The sequence below is a fragment of the Notolepis coatsorum genome (genome assembly GCF_963971535.1).
Source record: "Notolepis coatsorum genome assembly, chromosome: 2".
NCBI lineage: Eukaryota > Metazoa > Chordata > Actinopteri > Aulopiformes > Paralepididae > Notolepis > Notolepis coatsorum.
Window position 1 is genome coordinate 66,003,706 of NC_140166.1, and position 25,198 is coordinate 66,028,903.

General features: G+C 41.2%; 1 protein-coding gene across 1 annotated transcript; it reads left to right on the forward strand.

Annotated features, from left to right (window-relative positions):
• Positions 1-4,861: 4,861 nt before the first annotated feature.
• On the forward strand, positions 4,862-21,586 carry rnaset2 (ribonuclease T2). The gene is made up of 10 exons (XM_084308796.1): positions 4,862-5,080; positions 6,448-6,516; positions 8,193-8,247; positions 10,768-10,817; positions 11,730-11,787; positions 12,785-12,849; positions 15,017-15,130; positions 16,236-16,284; positions 16,572-16,670; positions 18,489-21,586. The coding sequence occupies exons 1-10, from the start codon at positions 5,076-5,078 to the stop codon at positions 18,651-18,653; spliced, it is 729 nt and encodes a 242-aa protein (XP_084164922.1). The 5' UTR covers positions 4,862-5,075; the 3' UTR covers positions 18,654-21,586.
• The last annotated feature ends 3,612 nt before the right edge of the window (positions 21,587-25,198 follow it).

Consider the following 25,198-nt stretch of genomic DNA (forward strand, 5'->3'; position numbering starts at 1 on the left):
GGAAGCGGCAGGACTCCACAGAGGCCACCGGGGTGCCTCCCAGAATGATCGGGGTGGGGGGGGCTGCCTTCCGCCTGAAGTCCACTACCATCTCCACTGTTTTCTGGGCGTTGAGGTCCAGGTTGTTGCAGCTGCACCAGCTCAGTAGCCTCTCGATCTCCCTCCTGTAGGCGGACTCGTCCCCCCTGGATATGAGACCCACCACGGTGGTGTCGTCCGCAAACTTCAGGAGTTTGACCGAGGGGTGCAGAGAGACACAGCTGTTGGTGTACAGGGAGAATAGTAGTGGGGACAGAACACAGCCCTGTGGGGAGCCAGTGCTGATGGACTTGTGATCGGAGATGTTAATTCCCAACTTCACCCGCTGTGACCTGTTTGTCAGGAAGTCCACCTGTAGAAGTCACCTGCAGGTAGAGTCCGGCACCTGCAGCAGGGACATCTGATGCTCCAGGATGTGCGGGAGTATGGTGTTGAAGGCCGAGCTGAAGTCCACCAACAGAATCCTGGCGTAGGTCCCTGCAGTGTCCAGGTGTTCCAGGACATAATGCAGAGCCATGTTCACAGCATCGTCCGTGGAACGGTTGGCTCTGTATGCAAACTGCAGGGGGTCCAGAAGAGGGTCTGTGGTGGACTTCAGGTGGGCCAGGACAAGGCGCTCAAAGACCTTCATGACCACAGACGTCAGGGACTCAGGGCGACGGGTCTGTAGTCGTTAATTGTATGTATCTGTGTGTATGAGAGAGGGATATGCGCATGTGTGTTTGTGCATAATGTGGGGGGGATTTTTTTGTGTAGTTATCCTATATAGGTTTAAGAGGGGAGGTCGCTTATAAGCCCTTGGGTTTTTTTTACCTTTCCTGCACATTTGAACTGTTCTTCTTTTACTTATTTTATTCCAGAATGTATGTTTGTAAGTGCAAATAACAATAAACAAAATAAACAATACTGTGTGTCGGGGCCTGTACTGTGCGTCGGGGCTGGCCTATACTGTGCACGCGGTGGTGCACTACTGCACATGCGAGAAACAAAGTAACATAATATGGTATAGGTACTTACATTTTCACTGAGTAAGAGTCCGTTTTTTTCGAGCTCTTTCTAGCTCTGGTTTAATGAACCTATATAGTATTACTTAATTAACCTATTCCTTGGTGTTCCACAAGGAAGCATACTAGGACCGCTACTGTTCCTAATCTATGCAAATTACATGTTGTCAGCTTGTGACTGCAACTTGTTCCTGTTTGCGGACGACTCAGCCCTGCTGGTCTCTGACAAGAACAAGTTACAGGTTGAAAAAACCCTCAGCTCACAACCTGGCTCGCTGATAACAAACTATCATTACACCTGGGTAAACAGAGTCCATTCTCTTTGGTTCAAATAACAAACTCAGCAAGACCAACGGCTTCTCAGTTACAGTGGGTGACAATATTGTCACAATGAAAGATGAAATTACCTACCTGGGTTCCATCCTAGAGGCAAATCTTTCCTGTGACAAAATGGCATCCAATGTAATCAAAAAAGTCAACCAACGAACTCGATTCTTGAACCGGATCTCCTCTCTGGTAAACAAGAATACCCTGAAGACTCTGGCAGGAGCACTCATTCAAGGGTACTACGACTATGCCTGCACCTCATGGTACCAAAGCACCTCAAAGGCACTAAAAACAAGATTACAAACATCACAAAACAAACTGGTCAGACTACTGCTTGACCTTACTCCTAGAACCCACCTCACCCCAGCCCACTTTGACAACCTAGGATGGCTTAGAGTAGACGACAGAGTACAGCAACTTGCAATGGGCGTGGTCTACAAGATATACTACACGACTAAGGTACCCATGTACATGTCACAATACTTCCCAAAGGTCAGTGAATACCACGACCACAACACCAGGGGGAGCTCCACAAATCATGTTAAACCCAGATTCGGCTCAAACAAGGGACTATACACGTTTCGCAATTATGCCACATCAATGTGGAACGCCCTACCACAGCTGTAAAGGTTTAATTGATTGATTGATTGAACATTTTGATTGCAGAATGGGTACACTGTACAGTACAGCCAGGGGCGGACCTAGCACATTTGGCGCCCTAGGCGAGTTTCACCACTGCGCCGCCCTATACTATAAACACTTGACCGATACCCATCAATGCACAGCGCTCTAGCATGTTCTGACTGTGAACACCTAAAGCTGAGGCTCAGACCGACCGACCGTTTTTTGGTTTTTGGCTAATTTTCCCTTATGTTAGAATTTTTTTTATGTAAAAATAATGGTTGCCGATATAGAGGGGGGCGCCAAAACTGCACCAATTTTTTTTTTTTTTTTTTTTTTGGCGCCCCCCTCTGGGTGGCGCTCTAGGCGACCGCCTATATTGCCTGTAGGAAGGTCCGCCCCTGAGTACAGCTCAATACATACAATTGTTAAGGGGATGCAGACCAGAGAAAGACTTTCGTCTTGTTTACATCAGGGTCCCCCAAGGAATGTGAATCACTACCCACTTTCAAAACCACTCCCAAAGAGCACCTACGGGAGACTGCAATTCGAAACTGGCCCCTGTAAATGTCCTAACCCAACCCCCTCCAATGTACAGTAAATATCCGAACCCAATAATACACGAGACCCTCTTCTTGGAACCAAGTAAGGTTTTGTAGTGCCGAGAGATAAGAGTCGGAGACGGTGGCTCGAGGCAGAGCGGATAGCATTTATTAAGCACAGAAATACAACATGCTACTGCTACATTGCTTGCAGTCGACCGACTCCTCTTCTTCTTCTTCTTCTTCTTTAGAATTTCCGGCAGTGTAGACGCATCGTGGCGTATTACTGCCCTCCGCAGTTCTTTTGATGAGCTCTTCTTCTTTCTTCTTTTGAATTTCCCGCAGGCGTATTACTGCCCTCCTCAGTTCTTATACTACGCTAGTGGTATGGTTTCCATAGTTAGGCCTCTGGTAAATCAACTTTTGATTGTTTACCCTCTTCTTCTTCTCATCTTCAAAACACATTACTATCGACTCTATCTCCTTCTTCTCTGCTCCTCTTGCCTGTCCAATACTAATAAATACAATAATGCTATATCCTCTGATACAAATCTGACACGTGCAGAAATGTCAGCACTGCCTCTGTGATCAGCTGGTGGTTCTCATTATCCATGCCAAAGAAAGATTTAAGAGAGAAGGAAGAGACTCCCAACTCTACCAGACTTTCATAAAAGATTTCCCTCTCTTTCCTATACCTTTCACATTCTAGGAAAACATGCCAGACAGTTTCAGTCTCACCACATTCACACCGCCCATCTGGATGTTTTCCCACAATGCACAAGGTACTGTTCAACCCACAGTGTCCCAGCCTCAGTCTACACATCTTCACCCTATCACTCCTAGACCCATATCCATCCACCTTGATTTTGACCCGAGGCTGCAGAGAGAAATAGTTCCTTCCCTTGGTCCCCTTTTCCCACTCAGCCTGCCACTCAGCCTGCCACTCAGCCTCAACTCCTTTCTTTATCTTCTCTCTGAGTTCTACTCTTCCCATTGAAATGCCTATCTCTTCCTCCCTTCCCAGGCTCTGTTTGGCAAGGGAGTCAGCCATCTCATTTCCCGCAATCCCAGCATGCCCCGGAACCCAACAAAACTCCACTGACCAGCCTGCCTTCGCAATCCTATATAAAACCAACATTATTTCCTGAATGAGATCAGGGCGAGCTTTAGACCCACCTGCACGCAGAGCCATCAGTGCAGCAGCCGAGTCAGAACATATAATCACCTGGCTTGGTCCCACTTCCTCCACCCACCACAATGCCCAGAGAATGGCAAGCAACTCTGTCACAAATACAGAGCTGCCATCAGATATTCTCTGTCCCTTACCGATCCCTAACCGAGGCACACACCACCCAAAGCCTGCCCTCCCACTTTCAGGATCCACAGAGCCATCAGTGAAAACCTCCAGAGACCCTGAGGCCAGAAGGAACCTCTCTATTTCTCCCACAATCTCGCCCTTATCATCCTCAGAATTGCTGAATATATACGTACACAAATGTTCTAGAACATTGGTCATGACATCATACGGATACATCACCAATGTTCTAGAACGTTCGGCTATGACATCACCACAAATGTTCCAGAATGTTCGATGTTCTAGAATGTTCGGCTATGACATCATCACAAATGTTCCAGAATGTTTGGGCGGAACTAATGTTCCTAACAATAGTTCCGTGGGTGAATTATGTACCATTACAATCACTACAGTTTCATCGATATTCCAATATACAGTTTTGCTTGTACAGTTGTACAGTTTCCCCCACCCCACCCCACCCCACCGCCTACCCAACCCCCCCCCCCCCCCCCCAACCACCTCCAATGTACAGTCCCCCCCCCCACCTACCCAACCTCCTCCAATGTACAGTTTCTTCGTCAAATGTATATACTCTCTTTTTTAGACTCTTCTTGTATCAAAAACAGTACTGTATTAGTAAATCTGGTATGTCATAAATGTATAGATGTAGCAGTACTGTCTATCTGTATGAATTGAAAATGGGGGACCCTGATGTAAACAAGACGAAAGTCTGCATCCCCTTAACAATTGTATGTATTGAGCTGTACTGTATTGTACCCATTCTGCAATCTGTTAAATAAAATGTTCAATCAATCAATCAATCAATCAATCAATCAATCAATCAATCAATCAATCAATCAATCAATCAATCAAGCCTTATTGTTACTTTGTTTCTCGCATGCGCACAGTACAGACGCCGGGCGGGCTGCGGCACTGCAGATTTACCCTACTCCCCAAAACAGCTCTACATGCGCCACGTGATCTGCCTGACGCTTCTGATTGGCTGAACATAGGCTTGTTTAGGAACAGCCGTGGAACAAAACAACAACAGTAAGAAGAAGGACTGGTTGAATGAATCCAAGTTTCAAGTTCAAGTTTCTCAAGTTTCACGTTCCACCGCCAACTAGTGAATTAAAAAGAAAGCATTAAACTAAACTAAGACACAGTGTGCTGTGTGAGCAAGCTTATAAACCTGCAGCCGGAGGGCGGACTACTGCGAAACCTGCCTTTGTTTCGAAATAACTGAAAATGAGGTGAGTGACACAATCTGTTAACTTATAATGTTATGATGAATTGAAAATGGGGGACCCTGATGTAAACAAGACGAAAGTCTTTCTCTGGTCTGCATCCCCTTAACAATTGTGTGTATTGAGCCGTACTGTATTGTACCCATTCTGCAATCTGTTAATAACAATGTTCAATCAATCAATCAAGTGTTTGTAGTTAGTTTGTTTTTGTCTGATCTCTGACAATGTTTTGGTTTGTTGGAGTGACGAGACGAGGCAGTGATAAGATACTTTCACTTTTTGTCAACACATTTGTCACATTATGTACATTACAGTGAAATGCTTGGTTCTGCATGGTGCATTCTGAGATGGTGCTTCATACAGTAAACAAGTGAAAAGAATCAAGACCAAACACTATACAAAATATACAAAACTATAGTACAACCTAAAGTACAAAATGTATTACAAAATGCAAACAATGAATGAAGTACAGAATGCATATTTTTTTTAATGCAAAAATTAGGTAGGGATGTAGTGCAAATCTTTTAGATACAGTGTCCCATAACATTTCTAACCATTGCACTAGGCCTGCCTGCTTAATGTGACCGGCGGTGATACTATTGTAAAGTGTAAACTATGGATTGGGGTTACTAACTGTGTTTTTCTGATACAGTACTCAACGGAGAAGATGTAATTTTAAGGTTACTGGCTGTTTCTGTATGTGTCAGTCACCAATCTTGTAACTTCACCCAGTGGGACATAACTGCTGATGTTCTCTAGTTCAGATTCAGATCGTTTTATTTGCCATTATGCAACAAGTAAAATGGAATTCTTACTCTCTGTACAAGACAGTACACATAAAGTAAATAAAAACAAGTACACATTACACACAATAAGTTAGTCTACCCCACTCAGCCAATGTTCTCCAAAAAGAAATTCATTATGAATTGAAAATGGGGGACCCTGATGTAAACAAGACAAAAGTCTTTCTCTGGTCTGCATCCCCGTAACAATTGTGTGTATTGAGCCGTACTGTATTATTGTACCCATTCTGCAATCTGTTAATCAATCAATCAATCAATCAATCCAGTTATTCTACCCCACTCAGCCCATGTTCTCCGGGCCTCTAGAGAACCTATGGTGGTGATGTCTCCAGTGTAATGGGTTTAGCTTGGGATAAGGGTTAGTCCAGGGCCTAACGCTGTATTTTGGCTGTGGCTGACACGGCTTTGGCTGGTTTAAAAAAAAATAATAATAATAAAAATAGAAAAGAAAAAAACTTTTCAGAGAGGGAGGTGACCTTGTGGTATTGAGTAATGTGGTAAAGCTTTCTAAATTGTCCAGCCACACTTCTTGATTTCGGACCACTTCCTGTTTTCATATTGTTGTTTCAGGTGGGATCATCATCCACTCCTCTGTGTCGGAGTCGCTCTGCTCTGCTCAGTAGCCATTGTGTCGCCTTCGTAAGTCACACTACAGGATGTGCTAGTCTATTATACAACTCTTAACGTACACCACCTAATAATTCATGATCTATATAACTCTTAACAACATACATCATCTAATAGTACATTATCTACCGTACATACACCACCTAATAATACATTATCTATTATACAACTGTAACATACACTACCTAATAACATTATCTATACAACTCTGACATACAACGTCTAATAATACATTATATACCATACATACACCACCTAATAATACATTATCTATTATACAGCTTTAACATAAACTACCCAATAATACATTAGAGATCATACAACTCTAACATACACCACCTAATAACATTATTTATACAACTCTGACATACACCATCTAATAATGCATTATCTATCATACATACGCCATCTAATAATAATACATTATATATCATACAACTCTTAACATACACCACCTATTAATACATTATTTATACAACTAACATACACCACCTAATAATACATTATCATTCTATACAACTCTGACACACACCATCTAATAATACATTATCTATCATACATACACCATCTAATAATACATTATTTATACAACTCTAACATACACCACCTAATAATACATTATCTATCATACAGACCACATATTCCTTGGAGAACAAAGTAATTAGAGAAACCTAATAAGGCAACATGTGCGCTGGTTGACTGGATTAAACTGCAGTCCAAATGAAACATAGATGGCCAAACAAACATGCTCCCATTGTGTTTTGTGGAATGAACTGAAAACCGTTGAATTACAAATGCATATTTATTACATATTAACAATGGGATAATGTCACTACTTGTATGCATCGAATGAGATTCATCCCCTAGTAGATATATAAAGTTCTTAGAGGTGTGGCACTGAACCTGTACTGGTTTTACTTTGATCATGGACATCTACTGATGCATGTAGTTAATTTCAGCAGCAGTACAGTAACTATCGTTCTCAAACTACACGAGGAGGCGGTTAGAAGGCTGCCACTCTCAGTAGCCATGGACCTAAATAAACATCATGGACCTCTGTATCGCCACTCTTTTACTGTCCACTTAGACCATCCGTTTTACTGTATAGACTTAGATCATCAGTTTTACTGAACAGTATAGACATGGACCATTCGTTTGACTGAACAGTCCATGTGCCAAAAATACAGAAATGTAAGTCGCTTTGTTCCTGACATATTGGATTTGGGGGGGGGAGGGGGGGGCTTTAGAACAAAGAATGTTGACACGTTTCCTTGACAACAACAATGCAGGAATTCCGTGCCCACGGGACGGCAGAGCTGGGACCAGATTCTATTGAACTGAATGAAACATTAGGAACACCAGTCCCAGTTACACTTTTGGATCGGTGATCAAACCTTTGTTATATAGGACTCTGGGGCTCCGATATAGATGCGCTGTTGTGGACTGGCATCGAAACCAGCCACAAGCACTATTCTTTATGCTGATGTTGTGGTGTTTCTTAATAACTTAACTTGACACAACCCACTTCCTCTTTTATACTGTCTGTGTCTCTGTCTCTGTGTGTGTGTGTGTGTGTGTGTGTGTGTGTGTGTGTGTGTGTGTGTGTGTGTGTGTGTGTGTGTCTCTGTGTGTGTGTGTGTGTGTGTGTGTGTGTGTGTGTCTCTGTGTGTCTCTGTGTGTGTTTACAGACACATGTGGACCAAGCTGATTCTGACTCAGCATTGGCCGAGGACCTTCTGTGGCGTGAGTTCCGTCCTGCTCTCTCTCTCTCCTCGTGTTCGAATTCACGCTGATGTCTTTTTAATAACGTCTTTTTAATAACGCCACGTGACAACGTGTCGGCGTCATGTCTCAAGAAGCAGAATTACTTGTGATAAAGTGTGAAAAATATTGATATGCAATTCTTGACGCTTTAAGCATCACTAAATGGTGCATTTATATGGCAGCTTTTATCCAAAGCGCTTTACAATTTGTTCCTCACATTTGACACATTCACACACTGATGGCAGAGGCGACCACGCAAGGTGCCAACCTGCTTATTGGGAGCAGTTAGGCGTTAAGTGTCTTGCTCAAGGACACGCTGCCCGGGAATCGAACCGGGAACCTCCGGATTACTGGACGACTGCGCTGCCTCCCGAGCCACTGTCGCCCCTAGTAATGTTATTAACCTACTGCAATTCCAGTCAAATCACACTGCATCAAGAAGAAAAAGGTTGTTGCTAAATCATCAACTTTGAATTTGATTGGTCCTGACATTTATGACCTCACCAAGCCCTGAAGCCGTCGCCATGTGAATGAGTCATGTGTCATGTTTTAGAATTCAGCTTCTGGCTTGTAATGTCATGTGACCGCTATCAGATGATGTGGACTGACTGTGTAGCAGAAATCTGAGCTCTTTTTAGCCAGCATTCCTTACTTGGTCACGCAAAAGGTTAAAGGGACAGTTCAAACGAATGCAATGTCAATGATTCAAGATTCAAGAGTTTATTCATCACATACATACCAGGGCATACAGTGAAATGCACGGTTGGCCATGCCCGCTACGATTGTGCAATAAAACAATAGTAATAGTAGTAATAATAATAATAAGATGACTAAAATAGACATGATAAATAGACATGTTAATAAATCACTTAAAGGCAATGGGGTCAAACTGACCGAAACAAACCACTTCATGTGCACGGTGGAGTAGGTTTCAGTTAGTTTCAGTCGACTTGTACAGACAGGAGCTCGGCCCCTTGACCTTTCATTCGTTTTTGGATAATTTAATTAATAATAATAATAATTTCCTTTCAAACCTTTATTTAAACTCAAAAGGCAACTGAGGTTTCCCTCATTTACAGTCAAGTCGAGTGTACATATAGAGTTAAGCAAAACATGCAGAGTTAAGCAAAATATGCAGAGTTAAGCAAAACATACAGAGTTAAGCAAAACATGCAGAGTTAAGCAAAATATGCAGAGTTAAGCAAAACATGCAGAGTTAAGCAAAACATGCAGAGTTAAGCAAAATATGCAGAGTTAAGCAAAACACGTAGTTAAGCAAAACATGCAGAGTTAAGCAAAACATGCAGAGTTAAGCAAAACATGCAGAGTTAAGCAAAACATGCAGAGTTAAGCAAAATATGCAGAGTTAAGCAAAACACGTAGTTAAGCAAAACACGTAGTTAAGCAAAACATGCAGAGTTAAGCAAAACATGCAGAGTTAAGCAAAACATGTAGTTAAGCAAAACATAGAGTTAAGCAAAACAGAGTTAAGCAAAAAAAAAAGGCATACAATCACACAGCATACACAATCATAACAATTAGACAAGTAAGGATTACAATCAATTAAAACATGTACAACTTGATTGACAAAAGTTAGAGATCAAGGTTTTAAACTCTGCAACAGAGGGGAGAATCTCAAGCTTTAAGGACCGTTGGAGTTCATTCCATGAGCTAGAGGGGCATCGTAGCAAAATGCAGATTTACCCTGTTCTGAGCAAACTGGACCTTAATTAAGTGGAGCTGTATCCAGTATGAGGAACAGTATGGAACATGCAGAGAAAGGACTCTACCGATCGACAACATCACTGGTCAGTAGGAAACCGGGCTAGGGTTAAAAAAAAAAAAAATTAAATGGCTGCATTTACATAGCTGCGTCCCTTTTTAAGAAGGTCCACAATGCTCTACACAATAAGGGGAAATCTGCTTTTCTTATTAATGTTCCAATGGAAAAGTAATCCGTCTTTCTTTTTTTTTCTATTGGGGGAGGGGTTCTGAAAGTACAGTTAATAAAATAAAATAATGTAAAGGCAGCGTGTCACCACTAGGGGGTAGAGTGGCTAACAGTGAGTGAATGATGAATGAATACTGAGTGAGTTAGTGACATTGCCTGGTCTTTGAGGTGCTTCACACACAAAGCAGAAAAAAAATTAGCGTTATAAGTAGGGATGTTCAATGTTGGCTTTTTTTTTACCGATATCCAATATACCGATGTTGTCCAACTCCATTTCAGGTAATTAACATTACATATCTCTTGTCGTGGAATTAACACAACATTATGCATACTTTTCACAATAAATAAAATAAGAATTTGTTCTTACTTGCTTGCCTGGGTAAATAAAGGTTAAATAAATGTAAAAAAAAAAAGAAATGTATTTTTTTAAACCGATACCGATAATTCTCGATATTACATTTTAATGCCAATATCGGCCGATAATATCGGACATCCCTAGTTGTAAGTGACTGAGGATAGTTGTGTGATTTCTGTGTTGATGTTCTCAGATGGAACACTGTCACGCCAACCTCAGCTACTGGACCCTACATGGACTCTGGTGAGACCTGCCTGTGTGTGTGTGTGTGTGTGTGTGTGTGTGTTAGGGCTGGGGTATTGAAAATCATTACCATCAATGTATTGATTGAATCAAATAATACCTATTGCAGTACTTTAATTGGCCAAGAAATACTGTTTCTGCAGCCAATCACTACCAGCATTATTGTATCGAACATGATTGACAAATCAACGCAGAGCTTTTTGGGTCGTAGCTATTGCCTTGGAGCAGGAAGGCCTGTCCTCCCCACCAAGCATAAAGGACCTGAACAAAGTATTGAACGTTTCTGTAGTATGGTATCTGTATCTGAGTGTAAGGTAATTGATATTGAAGATTTTCAAATAATACCTAGCTTGTGTGTGTGTGTGCCATGAGACTTGACTGTTTTGTGCTCTTTAGTGTAGCTGTACTGTTCTCAAACTGGTGGTGGGGGGGGGGGGGGGCGCACCAGGTTCAATGAAATTGTATTGGACTTAAATGAGGCGACCGACAGAGGGTCGCAAGATGATTACAAATAAATCATATTTATGATACATGGTATGCATGATTTTGTTCATGTGAAATAATGTTTGAAGTCTAAAGCCCTCCTCCAATGGACCAATCGTTATTATTATTATTACTTGTTTATTTCTTAGGGACAATGCAAAAGGAAACATTGTAGCAGGTTACAATAACAAGATACAAATGCATTGCATGTAGGATCTCTAAGTCGAGGCTCATTTGCAACCCCGGTCCCTGGTTAAATAGGCTGACAAGGGGAAGTAAAAATCACTACTTTGTTGTGTCAAAGTTCACCGCTCTGTAGTGTCTTGACTATGTAGGGGGGTCGCGAACACGCACCCCCCTGTTTTTAATGGGTCCCAAACCAGAGAAGTTGAGAAGGTGTGTGTGTTTTGTGTGTGTTTTCTATTTCAGGCCAGATAAAGGGATGGACTGTAATAATACCTGGACATTCAACTCCTCACAAATAGAGGTAGGTGTGTGTGTGTGGGTGGGTGGGTGGGTGGGTGGGTGGGTGGGCTGGGCAGTAATGGAAAAATAATAGAAATCCTGATATTTAGGAGGACTCTTTCAATACCGAGATATGTGAGGATAACTGCCTGGATGGAAAATGGCATCTTAGATAATCCAAATGATAATGTTGATTGGTGATGAGGTTGAAGGTAAAAGAGCTGTTAATGAAATGTTAAAAGGAGACTGTAAAGGTATCGGTAGGGCTGTGAGGTAGACTGAATATGAAGGTATGCCGTCATGGACGGGCTTTTGCAATGCGCTCGTTAACGATATACTGTTGTACATCATCATAGAAAATATATAATATATATTTAAGTGAATCACATTTTTTTTTCTATAAAAGAAAATCGATAATTTTTTAAGAAATGGCACCCTGGATTAAATGCAAGATAAATACAAAAAAAGTTATATCATATTGTAATTTGTACCGAAAAACTAAATAAACATATATGGTGATGTGATGTCATATTTTTTTCCATATCACCAAGCCCTGGTATTGGTGGTGGTTTAGTCAGGAAAGAGGCTGAACAGTAGGGCTGGGCGATTAATCAAAATAAAATCGCGATCTCAATTCATAGACCTATGCAATCTCATTTCTAAATTATGACGATTTCTTTTATTAAAAAAATAAATAATCTTTTTTCTTTTTTTTACTTTTTACTTAACTTTTTTAAATGATGACGATTCTGACTTGAGTTATTTTGTATGTTACAAGAGACTTTTAAGTCGAGCACTTTCATATAATATGTTATCTTTAAGTTTAAGTCAAGCACTTTCATATATGTTATGTTGTCTGTTTAAGAAAGAGTGCAATAAATGATTTTATTGAAAAAATAAGAATCGTGTGAGAGAATCGTGATCTCAATTCTTAGAGAGAAAAATCGTGATTCACATTTTAGCCAGAACCGCCCCCAGCCAGCCCTACTGAACACGGTGTCCGTCATGTGGTTTCCCAGGACCTGCTTCCAGACATGGAGAAGAGTTGGCCGGACCTCATCAACCCCTCCTCCCCCGGCTTCTGGTAATAATATAGCAATCTATTGATCCGTCGATCCATCTTTCTCACCATCATGCCTCCTCCTCTGAGTTTGGTGTTTGTTCTGTCTTACCTTCTGTCCATACATATACTGTATGTATACTCGCATACAGTACAGTATACATACATACACTACAGCATACTTACATACATATACTGTATACTCGCATACAGTACAGCATACATACATATATACACACATACACTACTACAGCATACATACATATATACACACATACACTACACATGGGTGGGGGGGGGGGTTGGGTAGACAGGGTGGGGGGGGGTTACTGTACATTGGATTATCGACTAAACCTTACTCGGTCCCAAGAAAAGGGTCTTGTGTATTATTGGGTTAGGACATTTACTGTACATTGGAGGGGGTTGGGTTAGGACATTTACAGGGGCCAGTTTCGTATTGCAGTCTCCCGTAGGTGCTCTCTTTTGGTTTTGAAAGTGGGTAGTGATTCACATTCCTTTACAGCTGTGGGTAGGGCATTAATCCCTTGTTTGAGCCGAATCCGGGTTTAACATGATTTGTGGAGCTCCCTCTGGTGTCTACTAGTGGATCTACTATTGGATCTATTTTATCTGTGGATGGTTTTGTGAATAAATCTCCATTATGCTTCAATTACTGTGTTTATTGTATAGTTGTATAGCAATAAGGTTGGGTGAATTCGGTCATTGTATAAACGCATTACATCACTTGAAGTCTTGTGTTATACAAATTTGATCACGCCTATGGGGGTCTAACCACCCTCGGCTGCGCCTCGGGCCCTGCACTTCCCAATCTCAGTTTTGTTTGCTCTACCGAGGGTCAAAGTTGTGGAACTCTTTGCCTCCACATATTTTGGAATTTTCTTTTCTGAAATTCAAAAGAGCACTGAAATCTCATCTCCTAGATCACCAATATTTCCCATATGGACTTCCTTTACAAACTGTAGTCTGATGGCTTGATGTATTGTGTTATTGTATTTTCGTTTTATTATATATTCTTACTGTCATTGATTGTTTTCTCTATACCAGAAATCGTATGGCATGGGGTGCCTACTTCGGTGTCTATGTAGGCCTGCTTGTGTGTGTTTGTTTGTTCAGAGGGGGGGGGGGGGGGGGGGGGGGGGGGGGGATTTTATTTAATATTTTATATTTATCTTGATATAATGTAATTTTGCTTCCTGGTGAATGCCACATGCAAGCCCCTTGAGGGTTTTTAGGCAATTCTCCTACACATCCCTTGTGGACTATATTGTATTATATATGTAACTGTTTTTATATGTGTAAATAAACAAACAAACAAACAAATACTATACTACAGCATACACACATACACTACTACATACATACTGTAGGAGCCAAAGCTATATTATTTAGGTTATTGTATTATATGAATATTTATATGTTTATTTGTATTGAAACGGCATTAGGAATATTGATTGGATTTAGATAAAGTCATTGAACCGTCATAATAGAACATTCTAGAACATTTGTGATGTCACAGTATGATGTAATGACCGAACGTTCTAGAACATGTGTGATGTCACAGTATGATGTCATGACCGAACGTTCTGGAACATTTGTGATGTCACCGTATGATGTCATAACCGCACATTCTAGAACATTTGTGTCTCTATATATAGTCCACAATTCTCAGCCTGCGTCTATACTTTCCACAAGTGGCTTGTCCTTCCGCGTTCACGTTTTGCGCTCTGATTGGCCACGCAAGTTTCTGGTCATGTGACATGTGCGCCAATCGTGGGACGGCAAGATTTTGGACGGTTAAGCTTAGGCGCTCTTTCAAAGTTGGTTAAGGTTAGAGTTTGTCTTAGAGCATGGCGATAGAACGCCTGCCCTGATTCCAAACTCTAACCTTAACCAACTGTGAAAGAGTCGCCTAAGTTTAACCAGTGATAAACTAGGCGTTAGGTAGTTTGCAGGCTGTTATACCCGGAAATTGGCGCAGAACCGTCCCACATACTGTATACATGCTTGCATACATAATTAAAACACACACACACTACAGCACAGCAGTTGAGGCTCATTCATTTATATCAACCTTTGACAGAGCTGGTAAAAAGGAAATCAACCAACCCATTTCATTAGTTTATTTAGTTAATTCATTATTATAAGTATATCTGTCTGTCTGTCTCAACAGGAAGTATGAGTGGCATAAACACGGTACCTGTGCAGCCAAAGCTGATTCTCTCAACAGCCAACACAAGTACTTCAGCAAGGCCCTGGAACTGTACCACATCCTGGACATGGACCGGTATGAACACACACACACACACACACCACACACACACACACCACACACACACAGTTAACATACATAATTAAAGCCCCAATCTCTGATGGCTGGAGCTCAAAACAAACGACAAACGCTCCAGAATGTCAACGCAGGTGTTACAACACTTATCTGTCAGGGTAAATACTGGCTAATTTATAGTGGTTTATAATTGTCAATAAACCCTGTAATCGCAACAAAAAAAAATAGGTTTTTGTTACTATTATCACAGATCGTTATCTCTATTCACACATTTAGTTACTGTATATTCTTATCGCATATTGTTTCACTGTCAGGAAGAACACTTGAGTAGCTCCTCCACGTGTACAATAACAAGCTAAAGGTATGGAGATCAGAGATTGTCACTTTAAGCTAGGCACTGAAACTGTATTGGACTTAAATGAGGTGACTGACAGGCATTTATGTTTTCTTTTTTTTGTATCCACTTTTTCTCCTTATTTTTCTATTTTTCTCCCATCCCAATTTCGTATCTCCAATTCTCCCCTCCCCTGTCTTGAACGTTGCTCGACTATGCCCCCCACTGGTCGGTTGTAGGGAGGATAGAAGCCTTGCATCACGTGTCCCCTCCGGTACACGAGGAGGCAGCCTGTCACATCTTTTCACCTGCCAGCGCGGACTCAGTGGCGAGGTGTAACGCATGGGAGGCTCACACTACCCCCGCCATTTCCTGTCTCTGCTGTGCAGGCGTCCCCAACCGACCTGTAGGAGTCGCTGTCCACAACGTCCAGATTACCACCCATCGACTTCCACCCGCTAACTCTGCCAATTGAGTTAGTATGACGGCTGGCCCAAGCCGGAGGCAATGCTGACACCCGGATTCGAGACCGGAGTCTCTTGCGTTGGTGACGAGCGCAATCTCCGCTGCGCCACCCAGCTGCCCCTAGGCAGTTATGTTTTCATAAAGTAGTGCTCGAGTAGTTATTCTTCACATTTAACCGTCAACATTTTAGTGAACATTTTTCCCTGTAATTCTGGGTTTCGCACACTTGTACCGACTACAAGTCTCTGGATAAGAGACGTGGCTAAAGACTAATGTTGCTGAACTGTCATCTGTTTCTGTCTGTAGAGTCCTGAGGAAGTTTAACATTGTCCCTACAGACCAAATGTTCTACTCTGTAAGTATTTTTTGGTTTATTCTAAAAGAAGCAGGCGATTACACGCTAAATAAATCATGAACTATTACAAAAAAGGGTTCCAATTTGAATTTCTTTTTGTAGGGCTAAACCTCACTGTATATTCCAAAGAAATAGAAAGTGTCTACCTTGGACTCTACTTGTCGCCAGACTGTGGGCCAGGCGACTTATTAACGTCTACAGTATCTAACATTGTAAGCCGCTCCACAATGATTTTAATGCACAATTATCATGGATCAGACTTTGTAAAAACAACTTTGTGTGTGTAGTTTTCAAGCATTGAGTCGGTCCTAGAGAAGTTCTACACGGTCAAACCAAAGATCCAGTGTGTCCATCCCAACTCTGTCGTCCATCCACATTCCGTCAGGGTAGGTCCATGCACCACTCATTCTCACAGGGTAGGTCCATGCACCACTCATTCTCACAGGGTAGGTCCACGCACCACTCATTCTCACAGGGTAGGTCCACGCACCACTCATTCTCACAGGGTAGGTCGACGCACCACTCATTCTCACAGGGTAGGTCCATGCACCACTCATTCTCACAGGGTAGGTCCATGCACCACTCATTCTCACAGGGTAGGTCCACGCACCACTCATTCTCACAGGGTAGGTCCACGCACCACTCATTCTCACAGGGTAGGTCCACGCACCACTCATTCTCACAGGGTAGGTCCATGCACCACTCATTCTCACAGGGTACAGTAGGTCAATGCACCACATCCCATCACATCGTCTGACTTACAGGATAACTGACTGCACGTATAAACTAGGGAAGGGCATTTTAAAGAAAAATCCAAATAGGTTGATGGCATGCTATACTCGAGGGATCATGTATTACTCGTGGAGGGGGGGGGGGGGAACTAAAAGATCCAGTGTGTCCATCCCAACTCTGTCGTCCATCCACATTCCGTCAGGGTAGGTTGACTCGCCACTCATTCTCACAGGGTAGGTCGACGCACCACTCATTCTCACAGGGTAGGTCCATGCACCACTCATTCTCACAGGGTAGGTCCACGCACCACTCATTCTCACAGGGTAGGTCCACGCACCACTCATTCTCACAGGGTAGGTCCACGCACCACTCATTCTCACAGGGTAGGTCGACGCACCACTCATTCTCACAGGGTAGGTCCATGCACCACTCATTCTCACAGGGTACAGTAGGTCAATGCACCACATCCCATCACATCGTCTGACTTACAGGATAACTGACTGCACGTATAAACTAGGGAAGGGCATTTTAAAGAAAAATCCAGATAGGTTGATGGCATGCTATACTCGAGGGATCATGTATTACTCGTGGAGGGGGGGGGGGGAAACTAAAATAATTTGAATATATATATATTATATATATTTAATTTTTTTTACTTTTGTTCATTCACATATATGTTTAATGAAACAAAACAGTTATAATCTTACACATACATGTGAAACAAATGTGTAAAAAGATTAATAAAAAAAAACTTTTTTTCCCATAAAAAGTATTAATAATTTAAGATAGATTTTTCTCATAGCCACGAGTAATCGATTAATCACGCCCTAGTCATCCCTAGTATAAACCTCCCATTGGCGTCAACTACTTCTGTTGTGAAAACTGCATTTTATTTAGTTTTTTTACCATTTCCAAAATCCCTGTCACTAGGATCAACAACAATACGTCTTCAAGCTAGAAAAGAACACTCACTGATGGAAAACGTTGATGAAGAAACATTTCTCACCCGACGCTATTTTGTTAAGTTTCATTTGGTGCTTAAGTCAAGTCAAATGTATTTATAAAGCACATTTCACACACTGAGGCAATCTAAAGTGCTGTACACAGAAAACGATAAAAAGGAGAAGGCACAGCATTAAAAAACAACAACAATGATTCTCTGGAATTAAAGTACACAGCAGGGTACATTCTCACAAATAGAATTTACAGTGCACTAAAACAAACAAAACAAAACAAAAAGTGCAAAACGGGAGTGCAGTGGTTTAGCAGCAGTTAAAAGCGGAAAGCGTAGGACCACCCTAGATTGTGATTGGTTTGATAAATACAAGATAAATACAAACACAATGGTAATGGGTTCTGCACAGACATCTCTCCTGCACAGCGCAAATGTAGCAGCATGGAGTCTAGCTATGCAGCTTTGTTCCGATTCATTTGTATATTTTAGTGCGTGATTTTATTGTGTGTGTTTGTAGGTGCAGACCTTGGGCCAGATTGAGATTTGTTTCAGCCCAGAGTTCATCCTGACAGACTGTGAGAAACATGTTACCATGGAAACCACCAGCAAGACGGGCCACAAGACGTCAGGATTCAGCGTGTGTGACCCCGACATGCCTGTGTCCTACCCACCTGCATCTTAAAACCGGCATCTTAAAACGCACACACACACACACACTGTATTCATAATGCTGTTCTATTCACCTTGATAAAGAATATCACCCAGACACATCCTCTATGCATTTCAGGTGAACTACCTTGACTGGCAGGAACTTTACATCCATTTTGCTGGACAAACTTGGGACAGTCCTTGAAAGTGCTTTTAATTTAACCTTTTAAACCCCATTAGTCATTATTGCTGTTGAAATCACCATCGTGTCTGATGACTGTTGCAAAGCAACATATTTACTTATTATTATACTTATTCTCCACCCTGTAGCTTGTAAAGCTGTCATAACCGAGGCTTCTCTCTGCTCCTATCTTTAAAGGGGAACACCACCATGAAATTATTAATTATGTACGTTATAGGTTATTTCCATGGCCTAGGGACGGTCGGTCAATAGTTGTGAACATGAGCGACTTTCTCTCAAAGGCAGAAACCAGAGAAGTCGGCCTCAAACATGTGATGTCATCAAGTATAAAGTGTGGAGCTCCTCTCCGTTCTGAAACAACAGAACATGTACTCGTAACGCTGGGTGTCCTCAATGTCACCTGTAACATTTCTCCCAATGGATTGTCCTAGTATGGAGCAGTTCCATACTTTATGACATCACTTCAGTTTAAGGGGATGTTCAGATCAGGGAAAGCAGGAAAAAATGCTTAAGTTTTCCACTTTTCTTTAACACTTTGAGTGCCAGCAGGGGGTGCCAGAAATGCCGCTTGAGTGCCAGCGCTGTAGTCAATGGGAGGGCGAGCACATTTGCGAACGCATAAACTATATCTTAAATTATGTGTCTAATACGCCCGTCGCTTATCAATGACTTGTTTGCAGTCAACATTGTCGAAACGGATTGTTTTTTAATCGGTACATTTCCATTTTATACCATTTTGAAAAACATTCGTTTTTGTAAACTTCCAGAAAAAAAGGTGATTCTGCAGGAATCACGCTTTACTGTAATACACAAAACACGTTGTAATTTTTCTGCCTATTTATGAATCTTTTTCAAATAAACGCTAGATTGTCGATAGTATATGTGTACTTATGCACGCTAGAGAAACGGGCTGAAAATCGATTATCTTATTTCCTGATCGCACACACACATACGGGACACGTTGATATATCTGTGAAAAGAGCTCTCATTATCCCTAACCTGGTAAAATAGATTCCTTACCTCAGATCAGATGTTCTCCAAAAATATTATTCCAATTCCTGATCGCCATTCCAAATATCGATCACGTTTATTGATCCAACGCTGGGTGGTCGAAAGACATATTCCACGCTGTTCGGAGGGTCGGCGATGACTGCAATTGGCTCAGATTACATGGCTGACAAGTAAAATGTGGATTCCGGACTTTCTTTTCCCCATGCGTTTTCATTCAATCCAATCCAAAGGGTGCATTACCATCCGGGAGACTATAGGGGGCGGTATTTTTTACCAATTCGAGCTCAAGAGAGAGTCCCAGTGGTAACGTGAGGCTAGATTGATGAAAAATTTATGGAAATCGATAATAAAAAAAATAACTATTAAATAACGACATTTCTCGTCCTTGCCACTCAACGCATGGCATGAACTAACGAGATTTCTCGTGGCTGGCACTCAAAAGTGTTAATGGGGGGGGTATTTGCGTTGGGGCTCCCAACAGTTGGCCAAAGAAAAAACATAGAGCCGTTCGTCGAGAAAGTAGCACTCGACTCACAACAACTTTTGCTGCCAATCACGTACACTTTCAGTAACCCAGAGAGAGAGAGCGACGAAGTGTAAACGGAGTGTTGTGGAAACGGCGAGGACTAGCCTGCTGCTCTGCAGTGCAGGTGATGGTTAATTTCTACTTGGATGTAGGTTTATTCACACCAGCGCACCGGCCGGTGGCGATGTGCAGCGTTCCCTCATTAGAAGTGAATGAGCCCTTAGCTGCTCTAGTTTTTAGATTTGGGAGAGAGTCGGTCGTGTTTACTCATGTCTTTGGACTGGCTTAGATCATGGGAATAACGGGTATGAACATGTCATGGGCGTAGTCCCCCCTTTTCAGAAGAGTTCCAGGAATTTGACGGAAACTAAATTGGACTGAGCATTGTGTCAAAAGTGACTTCCGCAGGTGTTTTGTTGTGTAAATAGTATCATGAAATGTAAGTGAATGGTGTGTAGGTAGGCAGTTAATTAGCCTGGGAAGTCTTCAAATCTAGCTGGACAGTTGAATGATAGCTTGATAATAAGTTAATATTTAGGTTGTATGAATGGTGTTCGCACAACGGAACAGTAGATGGGAGCTCGGTTCAGTAGTGCCTCAGAATAGCCCAGAGGAAGCTGAACCTTCCAAGACTGGACCTTTCCTCATCAAGTTCATGGTTAAAAGAACGTCTATGATGTGTATTAAATGTGTATGGAATCTATATCTATCCAAAAGTCAAAATATAATTTTGTGCACAATTAACATTCGGGACATTACCATAATAAGCCATAAAAACGGGTAGATGGGGAGGATTTTCTTTGTGATTTGGGAGAAACTGAAAACAAAATCCACTTTACGTTCTACTGTCTCTTTATATGACGCAATAAGAAGTGTCTCTTTAGTCAAATGTTTAATTAATCATTTCTTTCGGCTTGGTGATCATGAATGGCTTCAATTGTGTTTCAGGAAAAGTAATTTATTCATGGTAAATTGTATTTGTAAAGTGTGGGGGGGGGGCAATAGTACTTTGTATGTGTGAAATAGAGTTGACTTCTATGTTGTACACCATTACAATGACTATATGTAGCGTCCATATGGGCTCGGTACCTTTTTATGAGCATGACACAATAATACAAATCAAAATGGTTGTTGGTTATGTCCAATTGAATACAATACATGATGCTTCTGCACTATTCTGTAACGTTATGAACACTGTGGGTGACAGACCCTTTCTGTCGTGATTAAATACTTTTTGAATGTTTACAAAACATCCACTTTCCAGTCATTGTGTTGTGTCTTTATGGAGTTGTATTACATTTGCAGTCATTGTGTTGTGTCTTTATGGAGTTGTATTAACTTGATATTTCCAGTCAGTGTGTTGTCTTTATGGAGTTCTATTAACATGATATTTCCAGTCATTGTTGTCTTTAATATGGAGTTCTATTAACTTGATAGTTCCATATGTAATGTTCTACTTACAGTAGTCATCACATTGAAACAGAAAAATTACGTTTACATTTAGTCATTTAGCTAACGCTTTTATTGCCAAAGTGAAGTTCTGTACGACAAGTCAGCAGGAAGGGTACAACTCTTTCAGCTGAGTAACAATGTTCATCAAACTGTGCTGGAACTTGGGTGCTGCAGTGTTGAGTGCATAGTAGTAGAGACATAATGGTATAGTAGGTACTAGGTAATAATATAGACAAGGAAGATTATTTAGTGGAAGAGTGCATGAGGATTCTTTAATTTCAGATATTGATGCAACATGCGAATGTTCACATTTTAATGACATATTGGCTCATATGAGTATGTTAACAAAATATATAAATGTCAGATTGTTTATTTAATGGTGTGAAGTTATGCTTCATTCCCCTACAGCTTCTTCCTCTCAACAGGCAAAAAAAACAAGTACATTACTCAACACCTCCTCCATCCCATTTATTTGTAAAACTTAAATACCTCCAGTAATCGGGCAGATATACACAGTATGTACAACAGTCTCACCATTGGTTGTGCAACACCGTATAATATGTACAATCTCAATATACGCATATTTCAATATGTACAGACTTCCCTGCAGCTTTCAACAAAATATATCCTTTAATACATACAACACGACGTGCAGTCTTCCCAGCAGCGTTGCACGATGGCTGCACACCTCCACAGGGACCCAGCGTTTAACTCGCAACCCTTTGTGGCTTCGGAACCTTTAAGGAGTACTGAATTGAGACCAGTTGAGATAGTGAATCTCTGTGGTCATGTGACCTGACCGCTAATCCTATAGATCAGTATTCCTACTCTTAGAATATTTATATATACAGGTCCAGACTCTATCTCCTCTCTTGGCTTTCTGATCAGAGGGACTCGGATTATGAATTAGGCGATAATCAAGATGACCTATACGATCGTTTTACTGTTTAGTATACCCACGGTTCTCTGAGACGGTAAGAGTTTCTTATTAATATATTAACATAGAGACCCTTGGTAAGGATCTCCACATCAATGTAAAGTGATTTTCTCGATAAATAAAGGCAATAATCATTTCAGCCTCATATTCAATCTGTTTTTCAATCACTGTTTCCTAGTCGCACAGCACTAAAGAAATATTTGCAGGAACAATTTTTTTACAATCTTGGAGACCTGTGGATTTCAATTATTCTGTTACGTAGAGAAATTACTGTGAGTGATTTTAATTCATAATGAATTATCATCATTATTATTATTAATATGTCCATAGAGGAAATACTTGTGGAACCAGGCTCTTCTGGTTTGAAGTATCCAATCAAAATGTGCAAGAACCAGGAAGTAGTCCCAGCTGAAAGAGGGGGTTCCTACCTCTGCATCCTAGTGTTGTGCATTTCACAATATTAATATGAATCATACTGTATCTACGAGTGCATGGATTGGAATGATGCATGTGGTGTATAGTATGTAGCTCCTAGATACAATGATAGTTGTTGACAATGTCATGTTACCGTTTGCACATATGCAAATGTGAGTGTAGTTAACCAGGGTTACATCTGTGGGGTATTAAAAAGTCTCAATTTAAGGACTTGAAAGGGATTAAAAAGTCTTACATTTCATTAGCACAGCCCGGCTGTCTGCAGATGAAATAATATTAAATATATTAAATGTTTTTGTATTTTGTTTTTAGCAGGGCATTAAGTGCAGCTGCCAGTTCAATGTGGTTTTTATTTTTTTGCTAGTATGGTTGTGAACTTGGTATTATGATGCTCTATGTGGTATTAAAAAGGTCTTAAAAAGTTGTTGAAACCTGCAGATACCATTAGTGTATAAAGATGTGGAAAGAACCAATTTCACTGCCAGACCAAATTTTGCATACCATCACTTTTTCTACAGTCTTCATATTATGGCCAGGTCACATATGCTAAAAAATGTTTTTATTTGATTAAATTTTTTATCTCATTCACTCACCACCCCATTCACAAGCACTCACATTTTGACATTACGATTCGCCTTCTTGAAATGTCGCCTCGCTCACTTGGTCAAAGTTCAATTTTGTTCAGCTTTAACGAATGAATTTGCGCAACTATTTGAGGCGGTAGAGCAGCTAAGAGGATTTCAGCGGTTGAACAGCAGGGACACCATGAGACTGGACTCCCAAGAGGAGTTGTTGCCTTGGTAACAACTAATGAGGATCCAAATAAATAAACAAACAAACAGCCCGTTTTCACCTCAGTGTGTGAGGACACTTGGCGTGACCAAACACTCACCTATCCTAGACATACGACTGCCAAGAGACGGTCAGATATGTGCCACAAATGGTTAATGATTTAACCCTCTGATGCTGTATCAGTTCAGCCAATATGCCATCCTTTAACATAATAACTTTTGTGTCATAATGTGATACTAAAATAATGGTACCTTAGTGAACAGTTATAGGAGAAATGTACAAATGACTGAACTACTACAAGGAGACGGCAACACATACAGTAATTGTAGTATGTGGAGTTACAGTTACTTAACGGCATTAACCCTCTCACTACCACAGACGATACAGAATGTTAACCCTTTCACAACCACACTACAGAAGGTTAACCCTTTCACTACCACACTCCAGACCGTTAACCGTCTGTAGTGTGGTAGTGAAAGGTTAACCTTCTGTGGTAGTGAAAGGGTTACAGTGGCATTTTCTTTGGATGAATATGTAAATTTTTTAACAGGCATGTACAGTAGCTCTGAGGAATTACAGTCGACCTTCAACATTGGCTGTCCCCAGTAATCCATAGACACAATGCTTAGTCTGAACGATTCTTCTCATTTTCCAGCAGCACATTTAGATAATTGTGTTGCTATTGATGCATTTTTACGCAGGCTTTACACAATTGTCTCTTCGTAGCCCTTTCTTCTGAGGAGCTGCTAACTGAACTTCAGCCGATGTCTGAAGCGGAGCGGAGGTGCTTGAAAAGTGTCTGGAAGTTTTTACAATCTCAGCATAAAATGTTTTGTTTTAGTACTTTTGCATCCTCTTTTTATCCAAAGCACTTTTCAAATTTAGTTCCTCACATTTTACCCATTCACTCACACATTCACAGACGGCGGAGGCAACCATGCAAGGTGCCGACCTGCTCATCGGGAGCAGTTAGGGTTTAATTGTCTTGCTCAAGGACACTTTGACACGTTGCCCGGGAGGAGCGGGAATCGAACCAGGAACCACCGGATTACCAAATGACTGCTCTACCTCCCGGGCACTGTCCTTCCAAGCCCACGCTCTTCACAATAAATTCTGGGAGGCGCATAGATCTCAGATTATATATTAGAACTCTTGACCGTTTTATTGCAGCTACCATACATTAATTGCTTATTGTCATTATTCATTATACAGATAATTGCTTGT

Bases quoted from the DNA above. Each gene is read 5' to 3' on its own strand.
- rnaset2 (XM_084308796.1), top strand. The intron at 8,248-10,767 runs GTGAGTTCCGTC...TGATGTTCTCAG, and splicing joins GGCCGAGGACCTTCTGTGGC to ATGGAACACTGTCACGCCAA. The intron at 15,131-16,235 runs GTATGAACACAC...TTCTGTCTGTAG, and splicing joins CACATCCTGGACATGGACCG to AGTCCTGAGGAAGTTTAACA.